At 36.9% G+C, this 19,309-nt stretch overlaps 1 protein-coding gene and 1 long non-coding RNA gene across 2 annotated transcripts in view; one reads left to right on the top strand and one right to left on the bottom strand.

Moving 5' to 3' along the window:
- Positions 1-6,765, top strand: part of HSPA4L (heat shock protein family A (Hsp70) member 4 like) — a 57,468-nt gene extending 50,703 nt beyond the window's left edge. The window contains exon 20 of the mRNA XM_012097511.5: positions 1,850-6,765. Within this exon, the coding sequence (XP_011952901.3) occupies positions 1,850-2,041 (192 nt within the window). The 3' untranslated portion in view covers positions 2,042-6,765. The remainder of the gene's footprint in view (positions 1-1,849) is intronic.
- LOC105602786 (uncharacterized) lies at positions 3,047-19,281 on the bottom strand. Its single transcript, XR_001021536.4, has 2 exons — positions 19,199-19,281; positions 3,047-3,315 (listed from the first exon to the last, which is right to left on the bottom strand). It is a non-coding gene; the product is annotated as an uncharacterized LOC105602786 (long non-coding RNA).
- Positions 19,282-19,309: the final 28 nt, after the last annotated feature.

Raw genomic sequence — 19,309 nt, 5'->3', positions numbered from 1 at the left:
CCTAGCAGGCTACAGTCCATGGGGTAGCAAGAGTCAGACACAGCTTAGCAACGACACCATTACCACCAGAGGAGATGGAATATCAGGTGATTTTTTAAAAATCAGGTTCAGTATGCTCATAGGTATTAATTTTAAAAACAAAAACAGGTTTGGGGTTTTTTTAATTGGAGTATATTTGATTGACAGCATTGTAAGTGTATATACAGTGATTCAATATTTTTACAGATTTTACTTCATTTAGTTATTCTAAAATATTGACTATATTGTTATACAGTATATCCTTGTAGTTTCTTTTATACATATTAGTTTGTATCTCTTAATCCTGTACCCTTATCTTGCCCCTCACTGGTGACCTTAATCCTGTACCCTTATCCCTCTCCCCACTGGTGACCTCTAGTTTATTCTTTGTATCTGAGTCTTTTTTTCTGTTACTGGTACATTCATTTATTTTTTAGATTACACGTGTAAGTGTACACGTGTAAAGATACAGTATTTGTCTCTCTGTAAGCATAATACCCTCCAGTAACATCAGTGCTGCTGCAGACAGCAAGTTTTCATTCTTCATTCTTTTTATTCCATTGTGTACATACGCTACATCTTTGTTCATCTGTTCATGGACACTTAGGTTGCTTCCACATGTTGGCTATTGTAAATGCTGCTGCTTGGAACGCTGGTGTGCATGTATGTTTTCAAATTAGTATTTTCATTTATTTCTGGATACTGAGAAGTAGATCATATAGTAACTCAACTTTTAGCTATTTTAGGAACCTCCATACTGTTTTCTATAATGGCTATACCAATTTACATTTCCACCAGAAACGTACATAGAGTTCCCTTTTCTCCATATCCTTACCAAAATGTTATTTGTGTTCTTTTTGATGACAGTCATTCTGACAGGTATGAGACATATTGTGATTTTGATTTGCATTTTTCTGATGATTAGTGATGTTGAGTTCTGTGCCAAACTGGTAATTTTTTTTTTTTTAGTAATAAAGCAGTAAGAGTATTTTCCTTTTTGAGAAAGTTTTACAAAGAATATATTATAATTTACTCCTAATCAGGTGAAAGGCAGAGTGTGACAGGAACAGTTTGCCACAGAAACATTCCCCCAGGATGTTACCTCCTATTTTCCCACTCCACCCAATTTTATGACACTGGTCTTGAAAGAATATAAAGTGTTTCAGTAGCGTTACTGAAATGGTCTTTATTTCTGTGCAGAAAAACCAAGGATATAGAAAATATCTTTGAAATGATTATTAAGTTGAATTTACTTCCATGGCTTATTTTTCCTTCAACAGAAAAAGCTGCTCTGTTTTCCAAAAGTAAAGTTAGTGTATACATTTATATAATTCCATTTATTAAAGTAGTTTTCAAGTAATTTTGAGAAATTTTAACTTATGAAATAGGTGCTATGTGACATACTTCTCATAACAGAGCTTTAGGCCTAATTTAAAGGAATGAATTAAAAATCATTCCTAGGAATTCCCTGGCATTCCAGTGGTTAAACTCTGTACCCTCACTGCCAAGGACCCCCAAGTTCAGTCCCTGGTCAGGGGTTCTGAATGCCATGTGTCATGGCCAAAATAAATTATGAGGAAGAAATTTAGTAACAATACAGAATGTATTATTATATCAAAGACTGAATAGTATCTTAAACCACTGACATACACTAGCCAAGAAGGTAAATAATTCATTAAGGTATTTTAAGAATTAGCTGGTTATCTAGCTGAGCTAACAGCTATTCAGCAATGTGGAATTATGTGGAAATTTACAAAGTATATGTGAACTTCAGAAAGTTAGTGGTAACTTGTTACATAATATGTTTAATCAATTTTCTTCATGCTTTTAGGAACTGGATAATTTCTGTAACCCCATCATTTATAAGCCCAAACCGAAAGTAGAGGCTGCTGAAGACAAGGCAAAGGATAATAGTGAACACAATGGACCAATGGATGGACAGAGTGGGGCTGAAACTAAACCAGATTCAACAAAAGACAACTCGCAGCATACTAAATCTTCCGGAGAGATGGAAGTGGACTAAGTCCTAACTTTACCTTCACGTAGTTCAAATAGTGCAAGTAACCAGAGTCCGTTCTTCTTCTTTTACATCTGGTACACACAACAGATGTTTCGTTGCTCTTAACCACTTTCTGTCATTTGTTTTTTGGAGTAGTTTTGAAAAGTGTTTTATACTGAGTGCACTTACGTTCATTTCCATTGCTGCTTATGTGAAGCTTTAGCTGAATATAGATTAACAAATCAGTTTAAGCTTTCCTAATCTATTTTATGTCAAACATGCAAGACTGATAAGTAGTTGGCAACAATCTACCTTACTTAAAGCTTCTACATGGATAAACCTCAGCTCCTTTATTCAGGAAAGGGTACTGTATTGCACTATTGTTGCAGAAGCATAGATTTAATTGCATCATTATTTTTAAAAACATTGAAACTGATGGGGTTTAAAGCCACCAAGGCACTGACCTTTTTGTAGTTATTGTACTGTTATAATTTAAACATTAAAAACAAATAGGTTCCTTGACAAACTAGTCCATATCAGTGTTGTGCCATGAGAACTCCAAAACTTTGTCATCATATAAATGGACTAAACCACACACTGAAGGGGAAAATGCACAATTTTATGTTAAGGTGACACCAGCAGTTTGCTTCTTTTCATTAGTCATGTGGATTGATGTTTCTCAGAGTAATTCAGTGTCTTTTGCACTTGAAACTTCTGATCTACTTGTCCTGAAGACCAGCTGCTGCTAAAGTAATGCTAACCTAAAAACGATGAAGCATTTTTGATGAAAATACCTTCATGTTAAGGGGGAAATGCTGTTGACTTACTCAGACAAGCATCTGTGATGTTGATAGCCTTTGTTTTTAGTTTTAAATAGTTTGTTTTCTTAGTTCATTTTGTTAATCTGTTAACACAGGGTAGGGAGAAATGGCACAATGTGTATTGCATTATATACATTTATCAGTGATTTACTGTTAACATATAACACTATAAGCGGTAATACTTGAAAAGAAGCACTTAAACCACGTCTTAGGAAATAATGCTTGTAATAAACTATGTTACATATCAACAGGCAAATACAGAATGTTCCATAGTGTAATATGATATGTGATTAAATTATAGTTCTTGCTGTTATATAACCTGTTCAGACCTGGGCTCCAGTTTTGGTGCTTCATATATTTATATGGGACAAGGGACTGTGAAACTAAGATTCTTGAGCTTCATCACCAGACTTGTTCACACTGTTCAGTTCTGTCCAAAAGCTTGAAATTTTCAGTATGGGAGGCAGACTGTTCAACCTACAAAGAAAAGAAACAGAGAATGCATGGGTACTTGTATTCTTAATGCCAATCAACTAGATTGACCTATGTTAAAATTTTGAGAAGCTCAGTTTTTCCCAAAACTACATCTTTATATTAAGAATTAATATTGACTTTCCTTAAGTAGTAAAAATTGAGAGTTCAATATCTTTAGGGATAGTCACTACTCACAACTAGTTCTCTAAGAGAGATTTTGTTTCTACAATGTAGTCTGCACTGAAAGGAGAGTATAGAACAGTGCATTTTGCTGGGATTTTTATTCATCCTTTCAGAGGAAGGAGATGTCCCTTTTTTGCATTAAAAAATCATATACACCCAATATATTTTTTGTCTTCAAACTAATGAAATAATCATATCCATTAGCAACGATGAAACATACTTTTCATTTCTACGTTGGTATATATAGGTTCACTTCAGTAACAGCATCAGAGTTATGAAAGGGAATAAAGTACGTGTAAGGAGTTTATTGCTTTCTCTTAAGAAAATCTCTACCCACTTTGTCAGGAGCTATACCTCTAACGAGTATGTAAGAACAACCCTTTCTGCATCTGAACTGTCTAGTACATCCTGACATTTTCAGTTCCTTACTAGCTTATATAGTTCTCTGTTTTAATCAGAATTATATTCTAGTTCCTGTAGTTATGTACCACTTCATTTATAAGTTAAATATATCCAAAAATAATGTGTATACTTTTCTTACCCATTTATTCAACTTAAATGATTTTCAAAAGCCCTTAACCTTATAATTAGTTGTTTATTGAATACATTAATAAAAGAGAAAATGTTCTACTGAATCTAGTTTTGGGTAGATGGTATGGGCTCAGTTTAATTTTAATCTGTATGAAGTATGAAGTGCTAGACAAAAAATTAAAGATCTATTTTTTAAAAATATATAGCAAAATAGGATATTTTCCTATAGTAATATGCAAATAAAAACTAAATATGTAGGAAATATCTAGGATAATTAATAAAGTAATACACTTCAACTCTATGGAAAAATATAAGTTACTTGGTTTCAGAAGTCAACTCCTAATAACCAATCATAGTGACTTTAAAAACAAAGATTGTTAAATAATATAAAGTTTGCAATGTTTTAATTCCTTAGCTATGTACAGAATACTTAAGTTTTAAAATAACTACAAACAGCACACCAAAGAATTAGGCTACTGGAATAAAAGATCATCTCAATTTTAAAAAGGTAAAAATTAAACTTAAGAAGTACAAATTTCTTAGACTTTGGGGGGGGGGGGGTCAGTTTCCTAGCTAGAAGTCTTTAAAATGAATTTGGGAAATCAATTATCATTATCATAAAGTGACTGTGAAAATATTTTATCCAAATTAGTACATCTTCAACTGTTTTGAAAAAGTATGTTTAAGATCAACTAACCCAAAATAGATTTAACAACCATCCCTCCATTTGCATAAATTTGAACTGTAATACTAACCCTATAAATATTACCCTTAGGATTTCATTTTAACAGCTGGTATTGGTAGTCCACAACAATTGAAGCCTTGTTATTAATTGTACATATCATAGATTTATACAAAATCTAACTTCATCTTTCTCAACTTTTAGAGATTTACAACAAAAAAATTCAATTCTAAAGGAAATGTTATTTTGTGGTTAGACTTCCAAGTTTTAAGCGTAATTTGTTTTGTGGTATTTGATTCTATAAAACTTAATGAGACGTATATCTAACTATTATCAGTATTTAAAATCTGATGATATTGATTAAAGTCAGCCACTGATGACTTTTCCAATGACACAGGTGTAGGGAATGCTTATAAAGTTTGATTCTAATGTTTTATTATCCTCCAACTATCATTTATCAAACTAAATATTTAATCTTAGTTTCAGAAGATCCAGACTTCTTGATCAAAAAAACAAAGCTTTAAAATTAATCTTAAAATTATTTCCTTCATCTTTTCTTTTGATAAAAAAAGATTTAATGCAGATCAAAACCAACCAAGTCTTTAACCAAAACAAAAGCTTTATCTTTCACATCTCTTAATAAAAAGTAAACTAAATTAACATTCTTCCATATACTCATGTTTCCGAAAACGAACAACTCTGGTTGTTTCTAACATAACCAGATGTCTAAGTTTAATATTAGTAACTGCTTAGAAGGGAAAAAACCCCACTAAATATCTATGCCAGTGGTCAGCAGGTGGTAATGGCTCTTTCACCTTCCAGATCTCTAGGATCTGGTCACCGTCCAGACCTCTAGCATATTATTAGAGTAAGCATTAAAAAGAAAAAGCACATATTAAAAATACATTATTAAATAACTTGGAGCTTTCAAGTCAAAGACAATTAATAATTGAATCATGAACATTTGATTTAGTCTGTCATGCAGGTCAAAATGCATATTGACAAAAACATTACTGGCATGATCTTTGGGATCTCTAATTTACTATCATGTCCTAGGTCACATGGTGAGTATTAGGGAAGTGGATTGATTACTCATTCTATAACGAGATTCGTGAATTTCAAAATGTTTTACATACTTTAGTTGTCTTATATACGTTTATATACTATAAGACAACTAAAGTAAGTAGGAATTACCTTAGTCCTTCCTGTTTTATTTATTCTCTCATTCAGTCTATTACATAATCATTTTATTTCTATTATATTTTGCTTTATATTAGATTATTCAAGTCTTTTATTTCATGTATTTAAAAAATAGTTTTCCTATCACTTTGCTTGATAACTGATTTTATTAGCTGTCTTTTTACTTTAAAACCAAATCTTACTGTTAAGAATTTTTTTATTTTAAAATTCATACTTAAAAAGCCATGTTGTAAGTTTCCATATGTAATACCTCTAAAATTTAATATTGGCTTAATGGGTTTTTCATATTCTGGCCTTGAATACTTTTAAGTAGTTCTGGACTAAAATAAGTCAATTTTGTGAGTACTGTGTATTATAAGTAACCAGCGTCCTTCATTTTTAATCCAAGTATCAATGTAACAAAAGGGTCAGAAATTCAAAATAGTTGTTAAAGATTAGACACCTTCAATTTTTTGCTGCTTTCTGATTACATACATACATGTGTCATGCATCTTCCTTGGGTGTTTTTGTTTTTTTTTTTAAATTTTTTGCCTCCATGGACTTGAGTTTAAACATGCTCTTGAAATCATATGGGCCCACACAGAATGTAGATGTAAAAATGTAATTAGAAATGGAGATCTAAGTAAAGGAAGCTTTAAAGCGTTGTGGTTTTTTTCCCTGAAATACTTTAATGGCTTAGTGTCTTGAAAGGAGACTCACAGTAAAAGTAAAAAAAAAAAATTGTATTTGGCTGGATGAAGCCACTGTTGTTTAATACAGAAGCAATTTTTTAATGAAGCTACTGAATTGTTTAGTACTAATATGGTATCCACGTTATTTTTCTTTTCTCCAACCATTATTAAAATAATTTATATACATAGTGACTCCGACTCCAGTCATTAGTATAAAATACCTTCTGGTAGTTCAGTTCCTACTAGCTGACAATTGTTTTTTTAAAGAAAACTACTACATTTGATTTCTCAATTTCCCAGTTTATTGTTGGCACAAACAGTGACCAGTGCAATGCCGAAAATCGTAACAAACTGGGTTTTGCATGTACCAGACCTTTAGCTTCAATGAGCAATCATGAGAATGGTTTATGATATTAAAATTGATAACATTCTTATATGTAACCCCTATATAGGTGGTATACAATTTTTGTTTACAAAGCATAGCCATAAAATGTTTACATATGCAGAATCAGAGTATATAAAACATTTTCTGTGTATGTAAAATGGCATCATATTAGTGAATAACTGACAAAGTGCATTTATCAGTTGCTATTTGTTCACTAATAGTAAAGTGCACACTGTCAAGACGTAGTGTAAACTTACTTTTGCACCATGAGTTTTGCACAGCAGAGGCTTAATGTTCACATATTGAACTTCAGTGACTTGGTGGTTTGGGGACAGGTTTTCAGAGCCATTTATATACTTTGCTTGGCAATGAGGGTTGAGTAAACTGGCAAACTTTTTAAACCTTCCAATGATGTTTATTCTGAAAACTACTGGAAGTGTTGTCACAGAATAACTTTGTATTGGAAAAGAAAATCTAGAAATAAATGAACTAGAAAACTTTTATAGAGATTTCCAGTACATAAAGAGGAGCTCCCTGCACGAATTTCTCTTAACCTTTTTTTGAGAAATGCTATTCCAGGTGAAACAGCATGCTTGCGTTTCCTGGTCTACGTTTCAGCATTTGATGCTTAATCTTCTAGTGCTTGAACCAACTTGTGAGAATACAAAGGATAATAAATCCTTAATCCACAGAAAATACGTATACCTCCACGAACTTTAAACTTTCCAATATAAGTACAAATAAATACTTTCAAAATTTAGAAGGCTGAACAACTGGCAGTTTATACCTGTTCATCTTACCCTGATTTTCAGGATAACTGGAGAGGATTTTGCTTTTTTAACCCACAATCCCTAGTGATGAACAAAGAGTTGATAACCTTCCAGAGGTGAAGAAGGAATGTCTGTCGACTGTAATTCCTAATATTTTATCCTCAATCCCTCCCTCCTAAAGAAATAAAGATAGATTCAAGTTGGTTCATGCATCCTGCAAATGCCAAAAGGCAATTCGAAGCCAGTTGTATCAAGCAGCATTTGATTTCCTGGTCAATCTCCCTGAAAAGGATTTGTGTACTGGTTTTAGACATTTAAGATTCAGGTTAAATTAAGAGTAAATAAAAAGGGCTTCCCTGGTGGCTAAGTTGTGAAGACTCTGCTTGCCAATGCAGGAGACACAGGTTAGATCCCTGGTCCAGAAGATCCCACATGCTGCAGAGCAGCTAAGCCTGTGCTCTAGGACCCAGGAGCTGGCAACCACTGAGCCTGCGTGCCCCCAGAACCTATGCTCCGCAGCAACGAGAAGCTTGTACACCGCAACCAGAGGGTAGCCCCCACCTAGAGAAAAAACCCATGCAGCAACAAAGACCCGGCATGGCCAAAAATAAGCAGAAAATAAAAGAGTAAATAATTTGTAGTAAAGAAAATTAACCCTGTTGTAGGCAAAGAGAACAAAGAGAAATTATATATCAGTAACTATGGGAATGCAAGTACCATAAACTTAGCAGTTTAAGAACTATATGTAGTATTTACAAGGATACTTCTTAAACATAATGATGTAATGTGCTTAGTCACTCAGTTGTGTCTGACTCTTTGCCACCCGCTGGATCCTTTTGTCCATGGAATTTTCCAGGCAAGAATACTGGAGGGGGTAGCCATTCCATTCTCCAGGGGATTTTCCTGACCCAGGGATCAAACCCAGATCTTCTGCATTGCAGGCAGATTCTTTACCATCTGAGCCACCAGGGAAGCCCCAACACTACCTTATGACCCACATACAGCAATCCCACAACTGGGCATATACTTTGAGAAAACTGTAATTCAAGAAGGGACACGTTCCCCAGTGTTCATTATTACAGCACTGTTTACAGTAGCCAGGAGACGGAATTAACCTAAATGTCCATCGATAGATGAATGGATGTGGTACATGTATGCAGTGGAATATTATTCCGCCACAAAAAGGAACAAAATCGTGCCATTAGCAGAGACATGGCTGGACCTTACAGAGTGAAGTCACTCAGAGGAAAACAAATACTGTATATTATCGTGTATAAGGAGAATCTAGAAAAACAGTACTGATGAACTTATCTGCAGGGCAGGAATAGAGAACAGACTTGCAGACACACATGGGGAGGAGAGGGTGGGACGGATTTACAGCTGTTCTGACGTATATACACTACCATGGGTGAAATAGCTAGTGGGAAGCTGCCGTAGACAGCCCAGGAAGCTCAGCTCAGTGCCCTGTGAATGACCTCGTGGGGTGGGATGGAAAGTGAGGCCGGAGGGAGGCTCAAGGAGGAGGGGAAATGTGTAAACTAACACAAACATAATTGCTGGAAAGCAATTATATTTCCATTTTAAAAAAAGAAACCTAAAAAAACCCAAACACCCACAATGTGGTACCACTTCATCATACTTCTCAGAACAGCTGTCATCAAGTTCTGTGTGTCTCAGGGAACTCAAACAAGGGCTCTGTATCAACCTAGAGGGATGTGATGGGGAGGGAGACGGGAGGGAGGTTTAAGAGGGAGGGAATATATGTATACAGGGAGACCTGGCGTGCTGCGATTCATGGGGTCACAAAGAGTCTGACACGACTGAGCGACTGAACTGAACTGATGGCTGATTCATGTTGAGATTTGATAGAAAAAATTCTTAAAGCAATTATCCAATTAAAATTTTTTTAAAAAGCGTTGGTGAGGATGTAGAGAAAAAGGACTCGTGTGTTGTTGGGAATATAAATTGGTGCAACTACCATGGAAAATAGTATGGAGTTTCCTAAAAAAAAAAAAAAAAAGCACTATCAATTCCATTTCAGGATATTTATCCAAATAAAAACACTAAGTCAAAAATATACATGCACCCCTCTCAGTGCTAAACCTGAAGCTCCAATTCTCTGGCCACCTGATACGAAGAGCCGACTCATGGGAAAAGACCCTGAAGGTGGGAGAGGTTTCAGGCAGGAGGAGAAGGGGATGACAGGATGAGATGGTTGGATGGCATCACTGACTCAATGGACATGAGTTTGAGCAAGCTCTGGGAGATGGTGAAGGACAGGGAAGTCTGGTGTGCTGCAGTCCATGGGGTCGCAAAAAGTCGGACACTAACGCACAACTGAACAACACTGTTCACTGCAGTACTGTTTGGAAACAACCTAAGTGTCCACTGATGGATAATTTAAGATGTATTCTGCATATATAGTATTGCTGCTAAGTCGCGTCAGTCGTGTCTGACTCTGTGTGACCCCATAGACGGCAGCCCACCAGGCTCCCCCGTCCCTGGGATTCTCCAGGCAAAAACAATGGAGTGGGTTGCCATTTCCTTTTCCAATGCATGAAAGTGAAGTTGCTCAGTCGTGTCTGACTCTTAGCGACCCCATGGACTGCAGCCTACCAGGCTCCTCTGTCCATGGGATTTCCCAGTCAAGAGTACTGGAGTGGGGTGCCATTGCCTTCTCTGATATATAGTATTATCCAGAGATAAAAAAGAAAAAAAAAATCTTACACAAATTTGTAACGTGGACTCAGAGGGCATTATGCTAAGTAAAGCAAGTCAGTAAGTCAGAGAAAGAAAACCACCACATTCTATGTAGAATCTAATATATATATATATAAAAAAATATGTATTTAGGTTAAATAAAAATTTTAAAAAGAAAAAAAGAATAGGTATGGAGGGGACAGTGGGTCCCTCCAGTGGAAGGAACACTGGAAAGTGCCTGAAAGGAAGGCATCCTGCACTTTGGACCATGGAAGGTAGGTCAGCACCCCCATTCCTGGGGTCATCAGTCTTGTGTTGCAAACAGCTAGCTAGGCCCCAAGAACATCCAAAAGCCTCATTCAGAATCCTCTAGGGAAAAACAAGTGGGTGACAGTAACCAAAAATAAAGGCCTTAGGCTTCCAGTAACCAATGTCACAAGTTCTTATATGAAAATATCAGGCTTTTGGTATGTCCATAGTATGTAAAATTGTAAGTTTAATTCATATATGGCTATCGAGTAATAATATTGACACACTGGGAGTTAAAAATACAAGTTGCAGTACATATAATCCCATTTCTTTAATAGGAAAAATATATATATATATACACACACACATATACACACACACACACTTGTACAAAAGTAGGAAGGTAGGGAAGGGACCCTTTCAAAGTTACCACTGATTACCTACGAGGGGATGACAGATATTTTCAAAATAATAATGTATCACATACAAATTCAAGTGAGATCTGGGAAAGCAACCTAGTGCTGGAGAATTCTGAAAACCCTGCAGACAAGGAAGGTGTACTTCTTTCTATATCTTGAGTTAAAAAGGGAGTCTGTCTTTAAGTGGCTAGGCAAAGTCCCCAGGTTAGGAATCTTCCTATAAAAGGAGACATCAACCAGTCAACCACACCCAGGTACTTTTAAGCTGAAAAAGTGCAGTTGACATTCAGTGGTTTCCCAAATGTGATCTGTGAAGAATTAAAGAGTCAGGAATGGCTTTGGGAAAGGACAGTTAGGAACCTGACAGGATGACTTTTGGGAACTCACTAGCACTGCTTTGCTTTTGGGGATTGTCATTAAACTTTTAGTATTCAGCAGCAACAAAAACAAAAGTTGAAAATTTCTGATACCACTGAAATAGACTTTGGAGTTAAACAAAACATTTACTTAATCTCCCTTAGTCTTAGTTTCTCCATCTGTGTAAAGCAGATAAACCCCTACTTTATCGTATGAGCCCTCAGGGAAGTCAACACCAGACAAAAGTACTACCACAAACGAAAATTACAGGGCCGTATCTTTCATGAATATAGATGCAAAAATCCACAACAAAATATTAGCAAACTGAATCCAACAACACATACACATAAAAAAGATTACAAACCATGACCAAGTGAGATTCATCCCAGAGTCACAAAGTGGTTCAATACATGCAAATCCCTCGGTGTGATATACCACATCAAAAGAAAAGACAAAAACCACAGTCATCTCAACAGATGCAGAAAAAGCATTTAACAAAATTCAACATCCAGTTATGATAAAAAATTCCTACCAGAGTGGGCACAGTGGGAACATCTCTTAACATAATAAAAACCATTTATGACAAACCCACAGCCAGCATAACACTCAATGGTGAAAACCTGAAACCCTTCCTTGCTAAATTCTGGAGCAAGACAAGGATACCCACTCCCATCAGTTCTGTTTAACATAGTCCTCGCCACAGCAATTAAAAAAAGAAAAAGAAAAGGTATCCAAACTGAAGCGAAGAGATAAGATTATCATTATACGTAAATGGTTGATACTAAAATACAGAAAACCCTAAAGACTATACAAAAACTACTAGAACCCATAAATGAATTTAGCAAGGTAGCAGGATACAAGATTAAAATACAGAAATCGGCTGCATTGCTTTACACAAACAATGAAATAACATAAAGGGAAAGCAGAAAAAAAAAAAGCCCTTTTAAAATGGCATCAAAAAATAAAATAAAATACTTTGGAACAAACCTGATCAAGGAGGTAAAAGATCCATATGCTGAGAACAATATAAAACACTGAGGAAGGAAATTGAAGATGATTTAAGGAAATAGAAGGCACCCCATGCTTGTGATTTGGAAGAATTAATATTGTTACAACCACTGTGCTACCCAAAGCAATCTACAGATTTAAAGTGATCCTATCAAAATACCCATTATATTTTTCACAGAACTAGAATAAATAATCCTCTAGTTTATATATGGAACCATAAAGGACCCAGAATTGACAAATCAATCTTGAGGAAAAAGAACAAAGCAAGAGGCATAACCATCCCAGACTTCAGACAATACTACAATGAGCTACTGTCATCAAACAGAAGGGTATTAGCACAAAAAAAAGACCAAATGAATCAGTGGAACAAAATAGAGAGCCCAGAAATAAACACTACAGTCAATTAATCTACAACAAAGTAGGCAAGAATATACAATGGAGAGAAAACAGTCTCTTCAGCAAGTGGTGTTGGGAAAGCTGGGCAACCTCATGTAAATCAAGGAAATTAGAACACTCCCTCACATCATATGCAAAATAAACTCAAAATGGTTTAAAGACTTAAAATATAAGACACAACACCATAAAAATCCTATAGGAGAACACAGCAAAACATTCTCTGATATAAATCATACCAATGTTTTCTAGATCAGTCTACCAAGGCAATAGAAATAAAAGCAAAACTAAACAAATGGGACCTAACCAAACTTATAAGCTCTTGCACAGCAAAGGAAACCATAAAACAAAACAAACTACAAAATGGGAGAAAAATATTTGAAAATGATGCAATAAGGGCTTACTATCCCAAATATGTAAACAGCTCATTCAACTCAGTAACAAAACAATGCAATAAAAATAGGGAGAAGACCTAAATAGACATTTCTCCAAAGAAGACATACAGATGGCCAAAAGGCACATGATAAAAATGTTCAACATCACTAATTATTAAAGAAATGCAAACCAAAACAACAATGAGGTTCCACTTAAGATCAGTCAGAATGACCATCAGTAAAAAGTCTACAAATAACAAATGCTGGAGAGGTTGTGGAGAAGAGAGAACCTTCCTACACTGTTGATGGGAGTATAAATTGGTGCAGCCACTATGGAGGTTCCTCAAAAAGCCAAAAGTAGAGTTGCTATATGACTAGCAACCCACTTAGAGGCACGTATTTGGACAAAACTCTAATCTGAACAGATACATGCACCCCAATATTCATAGCAGCACTTATTTACAATAGGCAAGACAAGAGAACAACCTAAATATCCATCAACAGATGAATGGATAAAAAAGATATGGTATACACATACAACGGAAAATTACTCAGCCATAAAAAAGGATGAAATAATACCATTTGCAACAACATAGATGAACCTAGAGATTACCATACCAAGTGAAGTAAGCCAGAAAAAGACAAATACCATATGATATTGCTTATATGTGGAATCTAAAATATGACACAAATGTGCTTACCTACAAAACACAAACTCACAGACATGAGAAGACTTGTTTCTGAAGGGGGAGAGTGAGGGTGGAAATGATGGATTGGGCCTTTCGGACTAGCAGATGCAAATCTCTATATATAGAATGGATAAACAACAAGGTCCTATGGTGTAGCACAGGAAACTGTATTAAATATCCCGACTAACCACAATGGAAAAGAAAAAACAAAATAAACATATAAACAGATACATACACACACATAAAATTCATCTAAGCTTCTCTCTTAGGAAACTAGGGGGGAAAAAAGAGCAAATTAAATCAAAAGTAAGCAGAAGAAAAGAAACAATAATAGAGAAATCAATGCAATTTAAAACAGGAAATCAATGGAGAAAAATCAACAAAACCAAAACCTAGTTCTTTGAAAAGATCAATAAAATTCATAAGACTCTACTCAGGCTAACTAAGAAAAAAAGGTTACAAGTTACCAATATTGGAAATGAGAGAGAGGTAGGTTATCAATATAGATCTCATGGACATGAACAAGATAATAAAAAAATACTTTGAACAATTCTATGCCCACAAATTTGATAACTTAGCTGAAATGGACCAATTCCTGAGATTTATCGCAGGTATACAAAGCTGGTTCGATACTCAAAAATTAATGTAATCCACCACATTAGCAGGTGAAAACAGAAAAATTACATGATGATATCAGTAGATGCAGAGAAAGTTTTTGACAAAATCTAACATCCATTGATGATAAAAACTCTCACTAGCAGTACAGGAAATCTTCCATTAACTCAATAAAGACCATCTATTAAAAAAAAAACTGACAGCTAACATCACACTTAATGGTGAGAAACTAGAAGCCTTTCTGTTGATATCAGAAACAAGGCAAGTATGTCTCCTCTTGTCAACATCATGCTGGAAGTACTAACTATTATAAAACAAGACAATGAAATAAAAGGTGTGCAAGTTTGGAAAGAAGACATAAAACTGTCTTTGTTTGCAAATGATACTATCACCTATTTAGGAAACCAAGCAAATCAACAACAACAAAAAAGCTTCCTGAAACTAGTAAGGGATTATAGCAAGGTTGCAGGATACATGGTTAATTAGTCAACTGCTTTCCTATATACCAGCAATGAACAAGTGCAATTTGAAACGAAAAGTACAATGTGATTTACAGCAGGAACCCCCAAAATGAAATACTTAAGGTATAAATCTAACAAATATGTACAAGATTCATATGACGAATACCACAAATCTCTCATGAAAGAAATCAAAGAACAACTAGATTAATGGAGAGATAGTCCATGATGACAGACAGGAAGACTCAATACTGTCAAGATGTCAGTTTTTTTCTAACTTTGATCTACAGATTCAATGCAATCCCAATCAAAATCCCAGCAAGTTATTTTATGGCTATCAATAAGCTGATCTAAACTGTATACCAGAGAGACAAAAGGTCCAGAATAGCCAATGGAATACTGAAGGAGAACAAAGTTGGAGGAGGATACTGCTAGACAATTAAGGGTTACTATAAATCTACAGCAATTTAGAAACAGTATGATATTAATGAAAGAACAGATAAGTAGATCAATGACAAAAAAGAGAGAGGCCGGAAACAGACCCAAAGAAATACAGCCAATAATCATTGACAAAGGATAACAAAGGCAACAGGATGAAGCAAAAGACAGTCATCTCAACAACTGGGTGATAAAACAACTGGGGGGGGGGGGGCGTGTCTCTCTGTGCGCGCTCAGTCATGTCTCTGATGTCCACATGCAAAGACTAACTCAAAATGGACTATAAACCTAAGAGTACAGCTATAAAACTCCTAGAAGATAACACAGGAAAAAAAATTAAGATTATCTTGGGAATGACAATGCCTTTTTAAATATGACACCACGCCACAATCCATGAAAAAATTAATTGATAAGCTGGACTTCTTTAAGAAATGAAAAATTGCTCTTCAAAAAACATCATCAGGTCTCCCTAGTGGCTCAGTGGTAAAGAATCTGCCTGGCAATGCAGGAGACATGGGTTCGATTCCTAGTCCAGGAAGATCCCACATGGCACAGAACAACCAAGCCCATGCGCCACAATTATCGAGCCTTTTCTCCATGGAGCCCATGCGCCGCACCCGCTGAAGCCTGCGCACCCTAGAGCCCGTATTCAGCCGCGAGAGAAGGCGCTGCAGCGAGAAACCTGAGCGCTGAAACTAGAGAACAGCCCCACTTGCAGCAACCAGGGATAAACCCGCGCAGCAATGAAGCCCCAGCACAGCCAAAAATAAGTAAATAAAATTATTTTTTTTTTAAAAGAAAGACATCATCAGGAACGATAAGCCACAGACTGGGAAGACGCTGCAAACCCAACACTGCTAAAAGACTGTTATCCAAAATACAAAGAACTCTTGGGACTTCCCTGGTAACACAGTGGATGAGAATCTGCCTGCTGTTACAGGGGACGTGGGTTCAATCCCTGGTACAGGAAGATCCCACAAACAGTGGGGCAACTAAGCCCACACACCGCAACTATCGAGCCCAAACTCTAGAGCTGAGAGCTGCAACTACGGAAGCCCATGAGCTGAGAGCCTGTGCTCCGCAGCAAGAGAAGTCACTGCAAGGAAACACTTGAGGACCACAACCAAGAGTAGCTCCCATCTGCCACAACGAGAGAAAGCAAGCACACGGCAATGAAGACCCAGGGCAGCCAGGCAAATTAACTAAGGAATTTTTAAAAATACAAAGAACTCTTAAAACTCAACAATAAGAAAACAAACAACCCAATTAAAAAAAATAAGTCTGAGTTCAACTGATACCTCACCAAAGATATACATACAGACAGCAAATAACCATATGACAAGATGCCCTACAATATACAGCATTAGCGAAATGCAAGTGAACACAAGATACAACTACACAGCTATACAACTACACACATCTACAATCCAGAACCATGATAATAGGTCAAATGCTGGTGAGGATGTGGAACAACAGGAACCCTAATTCATTGCTGGTGGGAATGAAAAATGGTACAACCACTTTGGAAGATAGTCTGTAAGTTTCTTAGAAAACTAAAACATACTCTTACAATATGCTCCAGAAATTGCTTTCCTTGGTATATACTGAAAGGAGTTGAAAATGTGTAGCTAGAAAATCCCGCAAGAGGACATTTATAGCAGTTTCACATATGACTGCCAAAACTGGGAAGCAACTAAAATGTCCTTCAACAGGTAACTGGATAAATAAACTGTAATATACCCAGACAATGTAACATTATTATTGTTTAGTCACTAAGTCACCTTCGACTCTTTTTGTGACCCACGGACTGTAGCCCACCAGGCTCCTCTGTCCATGGGATTTTCATGGAAGAATACTGGAGTGGGTTGCCATTTCCTTCTTCATGGAATCTTTCAGACCCAGGAATCGAACCACGTCTCCTGTCTCTCCTGCATTACAGGCGGTTCTTTTCCGCTGAGCCATGTGGGAAGCCCCAGTAGAACATTATTTAGCACTGAAACAAGTGAGCTAACACACCATGAAAAGGTATGGAGGAAACTTAAATGCATATTTCCTAAGTTAAAAGCTAGTCTTTTAATGGCTACATCCCATACGATTCCAACTATTCAACATTTTGGAAAATTCAAAACTATGGAGAGAGTAAAAAATTAGTGGGGCTTCCCAGGCGCTGCTGCTGCTGCTAAGTCACTTCAGTCGTGTCCGATTCTGTCCGACCCCATAGACAGCAGCCTACCAGGCTCCCCTGTCCCTGGGATTCTCCAGGCAAGAACACTGGAGTGGGTTGCCATTTCCTTCTCCAATGCATGAAAGTGAAAAGTAAAAGTGAAGTCACTCAGTCGTGTCCAACTCGAGACCCCATGGACTGTAGCCCACCAGGCTCCTCCGTCCATGGGATTTTCCAGGCAAGAGTACTGGAGTGGGTTGCCATTGCCTTCTCCTCGCAGGCGCTACAGGTAAAGAACTCACCTGCCAATGCAGGAGATGTTAAGAGACATGGATTCGATCCCTGGGTTGGGAAGACCTTCTGGAGGGGGGAACGATAACCCACTCCAGTATTATTGCCTAGAGAATGCCATGGTCAGAGGAGCTTGGCCAGCTGCAGCCCAGTGTAACACAAAGAGTCTGACACGACTGAAGCGACTTAGCAGGTAGCACTGGGGGTGGGAGAGGTGAACAGGAGGAGTACAGAGGATTTTTAGGGCAGTGAAAATTCTATAATGATGGATACATGTCATTATACATTTTTTCAAACCCATAAAATGTATACAACACCAAAAGAGTTCTAAGGTGAAGGGTGGATTCTGCATGATTATGCATGCATGCTAAGTCACTTTCAGTCGTGTCAGAATCTCTGCAACACCGTAGACTGTAGCCCACCAGGCTCCTCTATCCAAGGGATTTTCCAAGCAAGAATATTGGAGTGGGTTTCCATTTCCTTCTTGGGGCTTCCCTGGTGGCTCAGACCACAAAGAAGCTTTTTGCTAGTTAGGAGAAACAGTCTTCACCATAAGGATTCTAGTGTTTTTCTAGATATAAGGAGGTATAAGAATTGGGCTCATAAAATCGGCTCCTGAAAGTATCTATTTGGAAAACCTGTTCTGCCAGCTTTCTACAGAGCACAGAGTCCCTCACTTCTGCCCTCCACCCTAAACTCCTTTCACGAGTGTTGAAAATCAGCAGCTGCAGCTGCACATGACTTAAAATACTTGTAGAGGTAACAGGAGACTAGCAGAAACATTATGCAAAAAATATGTGCTTGACTGCAATGTACTCCCCCTTCACCAAAATCACATATATAGACTAACCTTCCCCTCCTGCCTCTGTAGCAATTTTCTCAGAGCTATCTGAAATGCTGTCTCCCCGCCTATTAACCTCATTTTGCCTCAAGTAAAACTTAACTCGTAACTCATACGTTTTGCATTTAAGTCGACATACATTATCACACGCGTGTAAGAGCTCTTAAACATGAGTTATTACACAAATAGCATTGTAATTAATAGAAATTTACCAAAACAAATAAAGGAGTCCATGTTCTTAAAGTACGGCGTCCACTCATATCAGTTATGAAACACTGGAGTAAGGAGGAATTGAGCTGTAAACGGCTGCTTAAGTTAATGAGTTGTAAAAGTCGGAAAAGACTAACAACAAGCTGTCCCGTCAACTTTAAGTATTTGGAATTTAAAAATTGTTTTAAGTCCTTTACGGAATTGAAAGCTGGACCTTTTCACACCCTGAAGTGAGTAAATGACCATATTCGAAGTTACCTTTTTTATCCGTCTGGAGTTGGTCTCCCAAAAGCCGAACTGCCAACACTTCCGGCCAAGCTGCAGGACGCCGAAACACTTCCGGTCCTCGTGCAGAGGCGGGCGGGATAA

This window comes from Ovis aries, chromosome 17, assembly GCF_016772045.2.
Source record: "Ovis aries strain OAR_USU_Benz2616 breed Rambouillet chromosome 17, ARS-UI_Ramb_v3.0, whole genome shotgun sequence".
NCBI lineage: Eukaryota > Metazoa > Chordata > Mammalia > Artiodactyla > Bovidae > Ovis > Ovis aries.
The sequence above is the reverse complement of the archived record's forward strand: the minus strand, read 5'-3'. Positions and strand labels throughout refer to the sequence as shown.